The following is a 15,583-nucleotide window of genomic DNA, read 5'->3' on the forward strand; positions in this document are numbered from 1 at the left end:
GACATTCATGTGGACATTCATGTGGACATTCATGTGGACCTCAAGACCGGAAGCAACCATATGAGAACACATACAGACTTGAAATAAGCCGACCAGACTTCTGTTATCTTTACTTGTTGAAATGTCTCACCTTCTGTTCAGAAGACATGGTGGACTGACTAGTTCTTCAGGACAGAAGGTAAAGGGTCTTCTCTCACATCACACTCAGTCCCTGACACCGGTGCAGATCCCTCTGTCAGGCAAACTCGTCATGAGTCCTACTTTGAACTTACACATGTTATTTAAACACCAATGAATTACGGTAACATCCAGTCTGCTCTATAAAATAATTTTGCACATCCTGTTGGCTATTTAAACCCTAAACTTTAATTTTGAACCATTCCTCTGTGTTTGGTTTAGGTTTTAAGAGGCTTATATTAAGATTTATTGCACATATGGGAAAGGTTTTCCTAATATTAATATTTGCTTACAGATGGCATCAAAAGCTCAAAATACCTTCCACTGCAAAAACTCAAAATCTTAACAGGGATATTTGTCTTATTTTCTTGTTAAAATGTCTCATTTTAGTCAAATAAATCTCATTACACTTAAAAACAAGACTCATCACTGAAAAAAACAACAATTTTAAATTTTTCAATTTTTTTTTTGCTTGTAATTAGAAGGTAAATCTTGTCCCTGGCAGATTTTTCTACTTATTTCAAGTGAAAATTTACTTGAAACAGGTGAAAATTGTCAAATAACAAGTAATTTTTCTGGTAATGACTCTTGTTTTAAGTGTAATGAGATTATTTGACTAAAAATGAGACATTTTAACTAACTGACAAATATTCCTGGTAAAATGTTGAGTTTTTGCAGTGCAGCAGGAGCATGTTATTAGCGTATTATTTTTGAACCAGCTTGTAGAAAAACCACTCAGCAGCCTACGTTTGCAGAGCGGAGCAACACAAACGTTAATTGTTAAGTCTGTCAGTGTAACACATGCCAGCGTGCACGCTTTATTTCTGGTGTTGTTTTGTGACTGCTGTGTTGCAGCTGGAGGTGTTCTGTGAAGTGATGACGATGCAGCAGGCCGGATACGTCATGTTAATGGACTACCTGCAGAACAACTACAGGGAGCAGCAGGAGCAGTTCATGGGTCAGGTGTTCTCGTCCTACACCGGCATCGAGGAGGTCCCTACACCAGGTGTGTGTCGCAGCTCCTTCCCTTTGTTTTATCTCTAATTCAGATTCAGATTCAGATTCAGAATACATTATTAGTCCCAAAAGGGCAATTCATTTCTACAGTCGGCCTGTCCATAGCAACAAAACACAATACAACAGCCAATATCCACCATCACATCAGCAGCAACGACCACAACCAGTGACAGCAGAGCAGGATGCAAATACTTCATGGTTCACAGTTTACAATAGTTCATGGCAAGATACGTCAAAATTCATCGTCCTGGACGCCTCCCTAGGGAGGTGTTCCAGGCAGGTTCCACTGGGAGGAGACCCCGGGGAAGACCCAGGACACGCTGGAGAGACTATGTCTCTCGGCTGGCCTGGGAACGCCTCGGACTCCCCCCAGAAGAGCTGGAGGAAGGTTCTGGGGTGAAGGAAGTCTGGGCATCTCTGCTGAGGCTGCTGCCCCCGCGACCCGGGAACGGATAAGCGGAAGAAGATGAGTGAGTGAGAGTTTTCGCCAGGTGTGGCTTGCGTGCAAAATTTGGTGACTTTTGGGGCATGTTTAGGAGGGCAAAAAGGCCCTCTTTTCGTCTGAAAAATAAAAACGAGAATGAGAACGAGAACTCCTACAGATACAATAGGGCCTTCGCATTGTAAGTGCTTGGGCCCTAATTACAAGAGTTAACATCCAAAATTTGCATTTTTAGCATATTATGTCAAAGCAATTTGGGTTTGGGGAGTCTGCTGATGAAAGGGCTGATGCTGGTGAACACCTGTTGGTTTGTTGTGCTGGCCTGGTCCTCCCTCTAGTGGACGATGCTGGGCATCCATGTCTCCTCTCAACCTGATGTCTGATATTTGTGCTTTGTTCCTTCCTGAGCAACATGAGAGTATGACTGCAGTCTCCATTCCCAGTATCACTCCTCTGGTACATGGCTTTTTTTTAATTTAATCTCATTTACTTTATTCTAATTATTTCATTTTCTTTTATTTCAGTTGGACTTTTATGGCTCACAGATAAGACGTTTAAGCGAGTGACAGCAGACTTCTTTGTTCAGATGGGTAGAGAGGAAATGTGCCAGTTTTTGAGCCTCTTCTTCCTCCTCTTTATCACTTGATCCTCAGGCCCTTTATTCTGTGTTAATCCCACAAGTGTCTGTCATTTGCATTAAATACGCACTGTTAATCTCCGATTTGACCCAGAAACATTTTGCAAAAAACACAGGGGCAACCCATTTAATGCCCCCTCAACCATGTTTAAGTTCTGTTGTATTTGGTTTTCTTGATTTTTACAAATCTAAATAGTTTAATAAAGGTACATTGTGGAGCATGAAATTTCAATAAAAACAATATATAGGTGCAGAAAAGATCCACCATAATGGAGCCATGAAGACTCCATGTGGTGCATGTGGTGAGTAGATGCACATAAGATAAAGATAGGATAGAGCTGCAGAAGAGTGGAGCCGTCTATCAACAAAACAGACTAAAAGACGGGCCAGTTCAACGAGAGCTGAATCCAAGCGATCAATAATACATCTGAATGTCTCTAAAAATGAGTTGATACATTTAGGTGTAACATATTAATTATCAATTCATTATATTAGTAGTAACATCCATAATGTAGCTACTAGTCTTCCTCAGTTAAGATCAAATGAATAGTGTCAATTTGCTTTTGACATAATGTGTGGTGTTTTGAGAACTGCTGAAAACCCATCAAATAATCAACAATTATAAATAAAACCTTTTCCAGAATAATACTAGTAGACAAGAAACAAACAGCTGCAGATCACCCATTTTTTTTAAAGAAATACCTGGAAGCCAAACATATTTGTCTTCTGATTTAACCCCATCTGATCACTGGGGGGTGATTTCATTTACTTATTCAGTATCATCTCCAAGTTAACCATCTCTACAGCTGGCCCATGTTGCTCATGGAGCTTAGAAATTCCACAACAAAAATGTGGAGGTAGATTTGTGTCTTAATTATTCAATCAAAAAATAGATTGCTTCAATCAAAAAATATATTTTCAATTTAAAAAAAAAACACTTTTTATGTCTGTCTATGGGCTGACCAATGGGGAAGCATCCGCCACTTCTTACCACTTTTTTCACTTCAATCAAAAAAAAAATCACTTCAAATCGAAAAAAATATTTTCAATGAAAAAAAAAAGTGTTCAAATGCAATTTTTTGGGTCTCAAATATTTTTTTGCATTCACACACTTTTTTCCTTTGATTGAAAAAGCTTTTTTTTATTGAAGTGATTTTTTTACATTGAAAATATTTTTTTCCTTTTTGAAGCAACTTCTTTTTTGATTAAATGGTAAAGACACAAATGTCCTACCCATAATATGCCCCAAACACAAAACAACACTACTTTAATCAAAAAAGTTGCTTCAAACAAAAAACCTTCACTTCTATCAAAGAAAACATTTCCAATCAAAGAAAAACAGTGTTCAAATGCATTTTTTTGAGTCTCAAATATTTCTTTGCATTCAAGCCCTTTTTTTCTTTGACTGAAATCATTTTTATTGATTGAATTCTTAATTGAAAATATATTTTTTGATTGAAGCAATCTTTTTTTTGATTGAATAATGAAGACACAAATCTACCTCCATAATAGTAGTCCATAAAAACACATCCAGCTAGTGCAAATGTGTGCACCTGGATCCATGAGCCTCGTTACACGAACAGAAGGAAAAGCAAAGTTGTCTCACGTGCAGCTGACATGGGAATGAACTCATTTATTGACTTGAAATAAGTCTTGTTTTATGTTTCTGTCAGTGTGCAGCTCGGAGCCAGAGAACTTCCAGGCGGTGCCCTACAACCTCAGCAGCCTGCTGGTGACGTGGGAGCGGCCGCGGGCGGTTTACGACTCCGGCATCGAGAAGTACTCTGTAACCTACCAACTGATTGACAAAAAAGAGTCTGTCCCCTCTGAATACCTGACTGACGGAGATCAGGATGTGGTGAGAGAACGTCCTACAACACAAAATATCAATTCCACCAAACATTTGTCATGTTTTCATCCCATCGTCTGGAACCTCCATCAAGCCTGAATCAACAGCTTTTGAAGAAAATGTCAATCTGAAGACTGTTGAACTGTCAGGAAAAGGGACAGGGGCATGAGTAACGGTGTCAACAGTACCGTCAAATTAAGCTCTTAAGACCAAGAACCTTTCACAGCATAACACATCTCAGCATTTCAGAAAGACAAATAACCCCCCCTTGGCACCAAAATAACTTTTTCTTCAAACTCTGGAGCAGTTCAGCTGTCCACCTCTACAAAGACACTTATCATGTTGGACAAAAGGGTGCAGGGCATTCCTCTGTTCATTTGGCAGCCCTTTGGTGTAAAGAGGGAGGCACATCAGTTCACTGTGGAGTTCTCACTCCAGAAAACATTGACATGTGGACGGTTGGGCCATCAATTAAAACGCCAACATTCCAGTGGTGGGACTGCCGCTTTAACTGCTGAACCTGTTTCTCCATTTCATTCCCAGAAAAGGGCGACTTTAGCCCCAGGTTTGTGTACTTGTGCTGATGTTACGGCATGTTTTACTGGCAGAGGAAAGAATCTGTTCACATAAATACCTGGGGCCTCATTTACAAAGCTTGCTTGCGCACAAAACAGGGCTTGAAAGATGCGCAAGCCACCTTCCACGCAAAGGTTGGGATTTAAAAAGAAAAAACTAACCAAAACATCTGCAGCAGATGGCAACCCTGACCCTCCCGTAGGAACTTACTTAAGATATGGGGAACTGGCGACGCAGGCGGTGAGGTGGTGAAATGAAGCCAAATTCATGTCATACTCTTAATAATGTCATCACATATCACAACATATATCAGACTTATAGGGGAGACGGGAGGGGGTGCGGGGCTGCCGGGCCGTTCTCGCATCGCCTTTGCACAGTGTCTTGATGATTTGCAATTACAGGCTGAGCCTACAGCTAGTTTTTAAACTGTAAAAAGTGGGGGGGACAAAAACATGATTTTGAAAAGACGGGGGGAAGTGTGTGTCACCTGTTGCGCCGGGGCACTCACAGCGTTTAGCGCAGCAACGCCGTGCTGCCACTCACTCGCTTTATTTTGTACTATTTATATACTTTTTCTACTTTTACTGTGACCACCAAATAATGTCGTTTTCCTGTCCTCCACCTCATCCACAACATTTCGATCTCTCAGTGAAATTCAGTGGCACGGTGGCTGGATACTTCTCATTCATCCTGAAGCCAAACAGGCTGCAGGAAGCCGCTGCGCATGCTCAGCAGGCTCATTCATATGCAAATACTACTTTGCATTGCCCATATATGGTAAAAAGTGGGCGTGTAGAGGGCGGGATATGAGGCGGATTCAGCTGCGCAACCTTCCAGCTGGACTGTGATTTATAAAGTGAACATTGCGTGCAAGTGTGCGTGCACATGGTTTTATTGATCCGGATTCTTTTTTTGCGCCCGCCATTTTCGGCTTTTGGCTTTACGTGCACTTTTAGTTTGAATCCTACGCACTCTTTTATAAATGAGGCCCCTGAGCAGTTCTGTGAGTAAACGTTACACCAGTGACTACGTTTACATGCAGTCAAAATTCGGGTTATTGCTAATATTCCGGTTACTGAAACATTCGGAATATTCCGTTTACATGGTAATTAATCATTTGGGATATCTCCATCAAAACAGCGACGCACGGAGAACATCATGACGCAATTACCGTCATTTCCGCTTCTTCTTCCTGTATCCAAATTCAAAACAAATGCTGCTTCGCGCAACTTTTCGCTCAACTTCTTGTAAATCTGGCTATTCCCGTACTTTCTACCGTCTACAAATGCAGAAATGTTCATATCCTTCACTACATTTATGAAGTGATTAGTCTCCTCCTCACTCCAAAAGTGTGGCATGGTCTTGCGTTTCCCCGTGTTTATAAGTACGTGCTGGACTCAAAAGACCAAGATTCCTTGCAAACAGAGCATGCGCAAAAAAACAGGGGTCATATTCAGGTTTTTAAAAACCCGAATATGAGCAAATTCGGGTTATTCAAAGGGGTTATTGATGTTTACATGGCCTTGCAAATTCGGGTTATTGCCAATATTCGTCTTTTAAAAGGGTAACATCTGAAGATTAAAAGAGGATTTGTTCCGCTAAGATAATAATACTTAAAGGGGACCTATTATGGAATCTAATACCTATTTTAAACAGGTCTTGGATGTCTTAAAATCAAGCTTTTGATTGTTTTTGCTAAATGAATTAGAAATTCAGCCTCTGAGCCATGTCTTTATCTTCCCAGTCTCTAACCTCATTATCTATGCAGGATCCTGAGTGGGCGGGGCTATGATAATGAGGCTCTGTGATGATTGGCTGCCTGAATGACGTGATACACCGCTATGAAAAAATGGCGGAAGCTCCGGCCGGCAGAGTTAGTTGTGGGCGTGGTTTCACACATCGGAGGCCAACCAATGTCAATCGCATTTTGGTTACGTAACGACGGGAGCAGAATCTTATTGGCTCGTAGATCCACATCACACTGGACGGCTTATCCGGGCGGCTGTACAGACACTGCAGAATTTGGTTGCTTTCCTCCTTCTCTGAGTTGGCAGGCTGAGGGGAGACCACTGTATATATGTTAAAGCAAGAGAAAACCTGTTTTTCATAATAGGTCCCCTTTAAAGCTGATTGTACTTGTGTCACCACCAGGGGGCGATACTGGATGACCTGCAGGCCAACAGCAGCTACGTGGTCCAGGTGGTGGCCGTCTGCGCCAACGGTCTGTACGGACGTGTGAGCGACGAGCAGACCGTCATCCTGCCCAACGACGATCCTGGTAAGAGCGGCCGTGCCTGACACCAGGCACAACCTCAGCAAAGTGGCCGCAGATATTAATTCTCACTCCGCTGCCATGTTTCACTTTGTCTGAAGTGGAGCTGAAAAAACGAATGATGCTCTTTTGATGACACAGTGACATCTTCGCAAGAGTTGATCTGTGTCACAGCAAGAAAGAAACAACTAAGATGAACAGTTATAATAGTCTTTATAGTAATTTAAGAATGTATTGTATCAATCTTTCCATGAAGCCATAATTTACATTTGTTTTAATGTGTGCTATAAAATCAAACATGCCACCCTTTCCTTATTATTGATAAGACTAAAGACAATTCGCCTTCATTTTCATTTTGACTTAATTCAAAACTGCATCATCCTCTTACTTTTATGTACTGATTTTATGGACTGATAAACGTTAACGTATTTATCACTGACTTTAAATGGTAGGAATATTTTCAAAATGTTAAGCGTGAGTTTAAATTACTCATCATTTCATTTCAAATGAAGTAGGCCATTTTTTTTCTTCTAATATTTCTCATTATTTTTCCCTTTCTTTTTCCCCATCACAAATAGACCTTTACTTTGAAAAACTCACTCATACCATTAAAAGGTTTTACTTCTTACTTCAACTATGAGAGTAGCGTGAAGAATTCAAGCACAGGGAATCTTCGAGCTCAGCTAAACACCTTTAAAATGGAAAAACACGACTTTGAAATTCCCTCATTGTGGGGGAATTTCAATAAGTCGTGTTTTTGCACATAAATGCCCGAAAGGCGTTTTTTTTTATAAGTCAAGATTTTTTCTTTTTTGTTCCTTTTGCTCTTCTTTGGACGTGTTTTATGCTCGGCCACATTCCTCCATTTATCCTCTCTCTGAATGCCGTTTGATACAAATGATCATTCCTTTCCCTCTTTCTCTCTTTCCTCATCCTTCCTACCTCCCTCAGGTTTATATAAATGCCATGTAAAAACCTCCTTGCACATGTGCAGTGTTGATGTCGCACTTGCATTGTTCTGTCAAACTGTTGCATAAGCCTGATTGTGGACTCAAATGTGCTTTCTCTATTTCTACATCTATAAGGTGATGGGGCATGCTTAGTCTGGCTTCATTTCACATGTCTCTCCATGTCAAATGGAACAACAAAGCTCCCCATACCTGATTAGCTTTCGTTATGTGCCATCTGTTCGTTCTGTCTCTCGTAGTGGTGAGTAAAATGTTTGCATGTGTGCGGCTGCATTTCATGTAACAGAAACTGGAATGACAATCATAACTTTGTATTTCAGCTGAACTTTGTATTAAATAAACTGATATGTCCTGTTGCAAAGCAAATACATTTCCTGTATCCTGTTTCAGCGGTGTAGTGATCTGCAACAGTCTGATATGTATCAAAGTACGTTTCTATATGAGTGAACTGTATTTACAACATTCACTATGATAGCTGAGAAGATTGCGGTTAGCACTTGTGATTTAACCTGCAGCTGAAGATTACACTGCAAAAACCCAAATTCTTAACAACAATATTTGTCTTATTTCTAGTTAAAATGTCAAATTTTTAGTCAAAAAAATCTCATTACACGTAAAACATGACTCATCACTGGGAAAAAACAACAATTTTCACCTGTTTCAAGTAGATTTTCACTTAAAATAAGTAGTAAAATCTGCCAGTGGAACAAGATTTTTTTGCTTGTAATGAGAAGATAAATCTTGTCCCACTGGCAGATTTTTCTACTTATTTCAAGTGAAAATTTACTTGAAACAGGTGAAAATTATCAAATAACAAGTTATTTTTCTGGTAATGACTGTTGTTTTAAGTGTAATGAGATTTCTTGACTTAAAATTAGACATTTTAACTAGAAATAAGACAGATATTCCTGGTAAGATTTTTAGTTTTTGCAGTGTAGCTTGATGTCTAGGCTCGCTGTGTCCTAAAGAGGTCACATGCACCATCATATGTAGAGTCATGGATGGAGTTTGCTTAAACCTCATGCAGGTAACAAGTTGTAGTAATTGCTTTAACAAAAGGAGACCTGTACCTCACATTGCTTCTAAACTAAATACAAACATAAAGATATTAATTATTATTTATTCATCATTACACATGTGTAGTTTTGAGCCTTTGGTGGTTTTGATTTTAGCCTATCGATTATTTTATGTTTTCTCTGGTTAAAATTCTTGGTCTCTTCATTGAATCATAAAATCATGCTGCAGATTTTAGTAACTCTGTGGTTGTGGCTCATTCAGATATGCTTTTAATAGAATTGGCTTAAAACACATCCAAGTTGGCTACGTGGTAGTTGACACTACAGTTGGCCCTCTGATGGTCTGATGCTGCAATGATTACCTAATTAGACTGTAAAGATAAAATTCAATCTCTTGTTTTGACTCTATCCACCTTTCCATTTCTGATCAGTTTTTAGGCTGTAATGAACTGTGGCTGCTGTCAGCATGCATCTTTCAGCATAAGACGGTGTTGAAATTGTTTTGATAACTTAAAAAAGTGTAAACACATGTGGATACATTTGTTGTTTCTCTTCCATTAACCAAGAAAACCACCATGGTCACTGAAAAAACTTGTAATAAATAATTTTTTTTTCTTCTTTTTTTTCTCTTTTTTTCTTCATTTTTCCTTTCCTTTTTAATCTCGACTTTTCGACTTTTTTCTCGAAATTTTGACTTTTTTCTCAACATTTTTACTTTTTTCTCGACATTTCAACTTTTTTCTTGACATTTCAACTTTTTTCTCAAGATTGTACTTCAACATTAATCTTGACATTTCGACCTTTTTCTCGAAATTTTGAATTTTTTCTCGACATTTCGACTTTTTTCTCGACATTTCGACTTTTTTCTCGAAGTGCATAATGAAAAAAAAATCTTCCCCCAGTGATAACTAATATAGAAACATGCAGCATGTGTTGTCTTCATTCTAAGGCTTATACAAGACTTTTCATTTTTTGCGGCTCCAGACATATTTGTTTTTTGTGTTTTTGGTCCAATACGGCTCTTTCAACATTTTGGGTTGCCGACCCCTGCTCTAGGCCAATTTCATTAGTTTTTTTTTTTTCTTTTTTTAGTAATTATATAACAATTCAAAAGCAGTGTCTGGTTTTCAGTAGTTAGTATTCAGTATTCAATATATATTATTACTGTCTTTAATTTCAAGTTAGTTCAGTGGCTATTATGGATTTTTCTTTCTTTAATGAAAGGATACAAACAAATTTGTCCATATGTGTGTGCTTTATTTTTTTCTAAATCATCACATACTGTACATCTCAGTAATGGCCCCCTGTTAATAGATTCAAGTTTGCATTAAGCCATTTTGTCACTTTTGCCCCAAAGTCCTCTCCCTAAACCCAGTTCATTCAACCTTTAAACTTTCATCTCATGCTTCACCAACCAGTCTGATCTTGTCTCCATGACACTTAGCCTCAGACAGGTAAGAGCCCAAAGACTTCTACTATCACTCCTGCCCCCCCTCCATACGCTTGTTGTGTGCTGTGAGTGTTCAGTCAGCTTTTCTGTCATTTTGTGAGTTTGTTTTATTGCTCTTGGTGGAGTTTGATGTGTGAGTGTGAGTTTTGATCAGGATTTGTCTTTTTAGAACAGCATATTAATCAGGTTTGTAAGAAAGTGTTTATCCATCTCCGTAATATCACAAGATGAGGAACATCCTCTCCCAGAGTGATGCTGAAAAACTAATTCAGGCGTTTGTATCTTTTAGATTAGATTACTCTAATGTATTATTAGCTAAATAACATCCAGCTGATCCAAAATACAGCAGCATGAGTGCTGACAGCACTCAACAAGAGAGACCACGTCTCTCCAGTGTTAGTCTCCCTCCATTGGTTCCCTGTAAAATTTACAATCCAATTCAAAATTCTGTTACTTGCGTATAAAGTCCAAAACGACCTATCTCCGCCATATTTACAAGACCTCATGTTCCTAATAGAGCTCTCCGTTCTCAGAGTGCAGGTTTACTCGTAGTTCCTACACTGCAAAAACTCAAAATCTTAACAAGAATATTTATCTTATTTCTAGTTAAAATGTCAAATTTTTAGTCAAAAAATCTCATTACATTTAAAACAAGAGTCATTACCAGAAAAATAACTTGTTATTTGACAATTTTCACCTGTTTCAAGTAAATTTTCACTTGAAATAAGTAGAAAAATCTGCCAGTGGGACAAGATTTATCTTCTCATTACAAGCAAAAAAATCTTGTTCCACTGGCAGATTTTTCTACTTATTTTAAGTGAACAACCTACTTGAAACAGGTGAAAATTGTTATTTTTTCCAGTGATGAGTCTTGTTTTAAGTGTAATGAGATTTTTTTGACTAAAAATGAGACATTTTAACTAGAAATAAGACAAATATTCTTGTTAAGATTTGGGGTTTTTGCAGTGTAGATATGCTGCTATAGAGCTACGCTGCAGGGGGACACCAACGTGATCCACTGAGCAGTGCTCCTCGCTCCTCCTTCTCTCCTCCTTCTTTTCTTCAGCTCAATCCTCAGTTATTAGTTAGAAATATCTCATAACCATCATTGCTCTCCATCGTCCTTGTAGTTTGTTGTGCTGGTCTTCCCCTCCTTTTCTCTTCTGTACATGTTTGCAGGCCAGAGCAGTACCTTTGTCAATATATCTGTGCCTCGCCCTCTCCTCTTTTTGTTTTTCATTCCCTCTTTCCGATCTCCCTTTTCCCGCTCTAGCTGCTCCAGCTGGTCTCTGGCCAGGTCCTGGTCCAGGTTTCTTCCCTCCTAAAGGGGAGTTTTTCTTGCCACTGTTGGGCTTAAGGTTTTTCTCCCACTAGGGGAGTTTTTACCTGCCATTCTTTATGTAATAATTGCTCTTGGTTATATTCTGGGTCTCTGGAAAGATTCTAGAGACAACTTGTATTTTAATAGACGCTATATAAATAAAACTGAATTGAATTTACAGCTTGAAAGTTGTAACAGTCAGAAGTCTTGCCTAATACCTGGCCCAGCTGGGTTTACAAGCACATTGAAGCTACAAAGCTATTAGTTATTGCAAGTGCTGCTTGCTCAAGGCTTTCTGTGTTTGTGGCCTTTTGGGAATCCATGCATGAACGTGCTTCATTTCCTGCATCCAAGTGCTGATTACCATGATATTGTCCATGAGAAAAGCAAAGATTACTTACGAAACTGTGCAACCTTTCTCTCTTCTCCTTTTTCCTCCAATCGTCACTCCATCCCTCCATCAAGAGCAACATCCTCACACTCAGATTTCATCCTTAAGTTTTTCAGGTTTGAGAGATTGAAACTAATCATACGTAAATGCCTAGAAAGATATAAAATAAGATATAAGATATAAAAACGGTTTCCTGACACCTACATCCAGTATTTTGTGTTCCTTCCCAGAATGTTGTCCTTACTGTGTTTTTCAAATTGTTTTGTCCTTTGTCACATTTTTGCTTTTAAGATTTTACTTTTCACACATCAGAAAATGAAAATGAATATAAATACAATTTCAAATGCTGAATTTTGAAAATGTAAAATGTTTACATGAGATTTTGTGAAGTTATTTTAGTTTATCTTTGAATTATTTTATGCATCTAATGATGTAATCTTTTCTTCTTAGACCCTACACTGGATCCAGATTCTAGAAAATCAAATGTATTTGATGACGAAGTAAGTAAGCCTTTCTTATTGAGATACTTTTTATTCTTGATAATGCTCATTTCTTTATCACAGGTACTTTCTGATACCTCTCAACTTCTCTTTCTCCCAACAGGACAGCAATGACACCGATCTGTCTATGAACGAAATAGACCAGGCCAAGAATTATGATTGGGATTGGAGTGAATCAAAAACACAAAAGACCAAAACTTCTGCATCACCTGTTTTACCTCTACCAGGCATCGCATTTGGAACAACAGAGTCGTCTCAAAGGCTTACCACCACTTCTCCAGTTCCTCCTGTCAAATCCACCCAACCTGCTCAGGAGGAGGAAGTACAACGCAGCGCTACCTTGCAGCCACCAGAGGTCACTATATTATCAGAAACAAGAGGAAATGGGGACTTGAGTACCAATACCCTTTTATATTCTACAGGGACAGCAAAGCAACCCTCAATTACTACTACTACTGTACTAAAGACAGATGGAATTAAGATAGTTAAAAGTCCAAACGACTTCTTTGACAGGGCAGAAGGTGTTTTAAGTACTATTATTCCCTCAGTCCCTGTTACTGAGACACATGGGGGTGACGGCTTTCCTCAGTACGCTACCATCCCAAGCACAGTGACATCCAATACTGGAGACACAAGCAGCATAACGTCATCATCCTCCATCCAGGGTGAGACGGACCAAACACCAGTGCAACCTGTGAAAGAGACATCCATAGATGCAAGTGTTTCTCCTGGATCCAGAGGTCTCCCAGAAATCCAGGATACAAGTTCATCTGCTCAGCCCTCTTCATCCAGGGAAGCTGTTCTACGTAGCCCGACAAGTCCCAGCATGCCTCATTTTTCATCTACAACGACCTCTGTCCTGTCAAGTGTTGTCCTGCAGGCAACGCAGTCACCGTCCAACGGTGAGCCCATCTCTGTCTTCTCCTTTTCCTCCTCGTCCTCCTCCTCCCTCGCGCCCACCCCTCTGTGTGACACCTCGGACCCAAGCGCAGCCTCCTCTTCCCGCTTGCATGACCCTTCCTCGTTGTGGCCCGTGTTGTCTGCCTCTGCACTGGACTCCCAGCATCCTGCTACTGCACAGCTGTTTAGCAAAGACCCGGCTTCTCCTTCAGTCCCTACACTTCCCGCCTCAACCCTGCCTCACCTTCCCGTCCCATCGCCCTCCCTGTCTGCTTGGGAGACTGACTCTGTTTACCCTGGTGTTGGTTTTGATGATAAAGATAGCAATAGTTTTTCATTATCTGGGTCTTCAGGGGCAGAATTTAGCGATACCCCTCTTCTCGAAACGGTGCTGGACCCATCTGAAATACCTGAATCTTGGGACCTGTCCGCCTTAAAAATCTCTCTTTCTCTCAGTCCTACACTACTGCCATCAGTTCTTCTTTCTAGTGACTTTGCCCAATCTGATGCAACACCGGGTTTGTCCACATCTGTATCAGATGGGGTTAAAGACTCAAGGTATGCCAAAGGGAGCACCGTAGAGTCGGTTTTCCCTGATTTTACGAGCGATGTGTTGCCATTAACTAGTGATGTGGACACTCTGTGCACCTGTTCCATCGAGCTGTCAGCGTCCTCCTCCTGGTTGCATGCCTCTCCTCACGTACCGTTGCCGTCGTCAACCTGGGACTCGTCTAGTATAGAGCTCTACTCTAGCGTGGGCCACCGCTCATCCTCTGGTGTTGGTACAGACACTCTTCTACCTTCTCCATCTGAAGTGGGCTCTGGTGGTCTGTCTTTAGACCAGCTGCTGTTCTCCTATAACGCTATCTCTCCCTCACTGACCTCTGAGACCCTGTTCATGCAATCTGCCCATAATGACCAGCATATTTCTGTTGCAGCCACAGCATCTGCTATAATGGATTCTTGGCTGTCAACATCAGAGAGGAGCCCCAGCTTTCAAGCCTCTCACCTTCCTTCCTCACCCACAGCCTTCCCATTTGCCCCCACCCCAGAGGGACAGGTTGTAGACAGTAGCAGTAGCAGCAGCAGCGCCTCTGGCTCGGCCCTGTCCCCTGACTCTCAGGAGGGCTTAGATCAGGACTGGGAAAGGGTTCACACCTCGGCCTCCGGGGAGAGCACACTCCCTTATTCAACCAAAGTTATTAGCACTGCCCCTCCAGTCACAATCTCCGAATCTGGCCAGACCCAAGATGATCTGGAAGAACACTCCTCAGCATTCTATTTTGAAAGCGGGAGCGGCAGTGCCGTCACTCCAGAGGTAGGAGGAGGCACAGACACTCCAGCTCTGTCAGAGGTAAACTCCGCTTCAGCCTGGTCGCTGGTTGGAGCAGAGGAGAGTGGTTCAGGGCAGGCCGAAAGCCTCTACGACAACGAGACCTCATCTGACTTCAGTATCTCAGAGAGCACAGAAAGAGGGTCAGAGGAAGAAGAGCCAGTTGAAGGTAAAGAAAAAAAAAGAAACAAGCAAGAATCCAAAGGATTGGGAGGAATTCTGGAGATCCAGAACATCACTAATCCATCACTTGTGTACAACGAATATACACTTCTCACATTTCTGTCTGCAAAAGCAACAGATTCAAACTAATTCAACACATTTCAACTCAAAATTACTTTATAACTAATTAACTCTTCATCACACCCTTTTTAAGCATTCATTTACGGCAGGTCGTTTTGCCATATTTTACACAGTTTTCTCCAATTAGGGTTGGGAGGACGTATGGCAGCACTAATTTAGGATGTGAGTGTGGAGTGGAACACTTTCACTAGAAGCACTCCAGTTGCCTCTAATTTGCATGCCAGTAGGGGAGAAAAAAAGTTTTTTAAAGTAAGTATTTTTTTAAAGGAATAACTGTATTTCAAGGAATCTCCACCCTCAATGGTGAGGGTTTCCATTAGCTGGTGAAGTGTGAGCATTCAGCGGACCAACAAGTGATGGTGGTGAAGCAGTAATGTCTTTCCTCGTGTACCGCTGTCATCATCAGCTGGAACTGTACTCGTCCAGAGAGT

The 15,583-nt window shown here is 40.6% G+C and overlaps 1 protein-coding gene across 4 annotated transcripts in view; it reads left to right on the forward strand.

The window, feature by feature from the left end:
• Positions 1-15,583, forward strand: part of ptprz1a (protein tyrosine phosphatase receptor type Z1a) — a 104,982-nt gene that overhangs the window by 58,054 nt on the left and 31,345 nt on the right. For 2 of the 4 annotated variants that reach the window (XM_061722208.1, XM_061722209.1), the window contains exons 8-13: positions 1,033-1,183; positions 3,947-4,131; positions 6,850-6,976; positions 12,567-12,616; positions 12,720-13,518; positions 14,455-15,018. In XM_061722208.1, the coding sequence (XP_061578192.1) occupies positions 1,033-1,183; positions 3,947-4,131; positions 6,850-6,976; positions 12,567-12,616; positions 12,720-13,518; positions 14,455-15,018 (1,876 nt within the window). The remainder of the gene's footprint in view (positions 1-1,032; positions 1,184-3,946; positions 4,132-6,849; positions 6,977-12,566; positions 12,617-12,719; positions 13,519-14,454; positions 15,019-15,583) is intronic. The other 2 variants (XM_061722210.1, XM_061722211.1) reach the window with 2 other exon arrangements.

The sequence above is a fragment of the Cololabis saira genome, chromosome 5, assembly GCF_033807715.1.
Source record: "Cololabis saira isolate AMF1-May2022 chromosome 5, fColSai1.1, whole genome shotgun sequence".
Classification (NCBI taxonomy): Eukaryota; Metazoa; Chordata; class Actinopteri; order Beloniformes; family Belonidae; genus Cololabis; species Cololabis saira.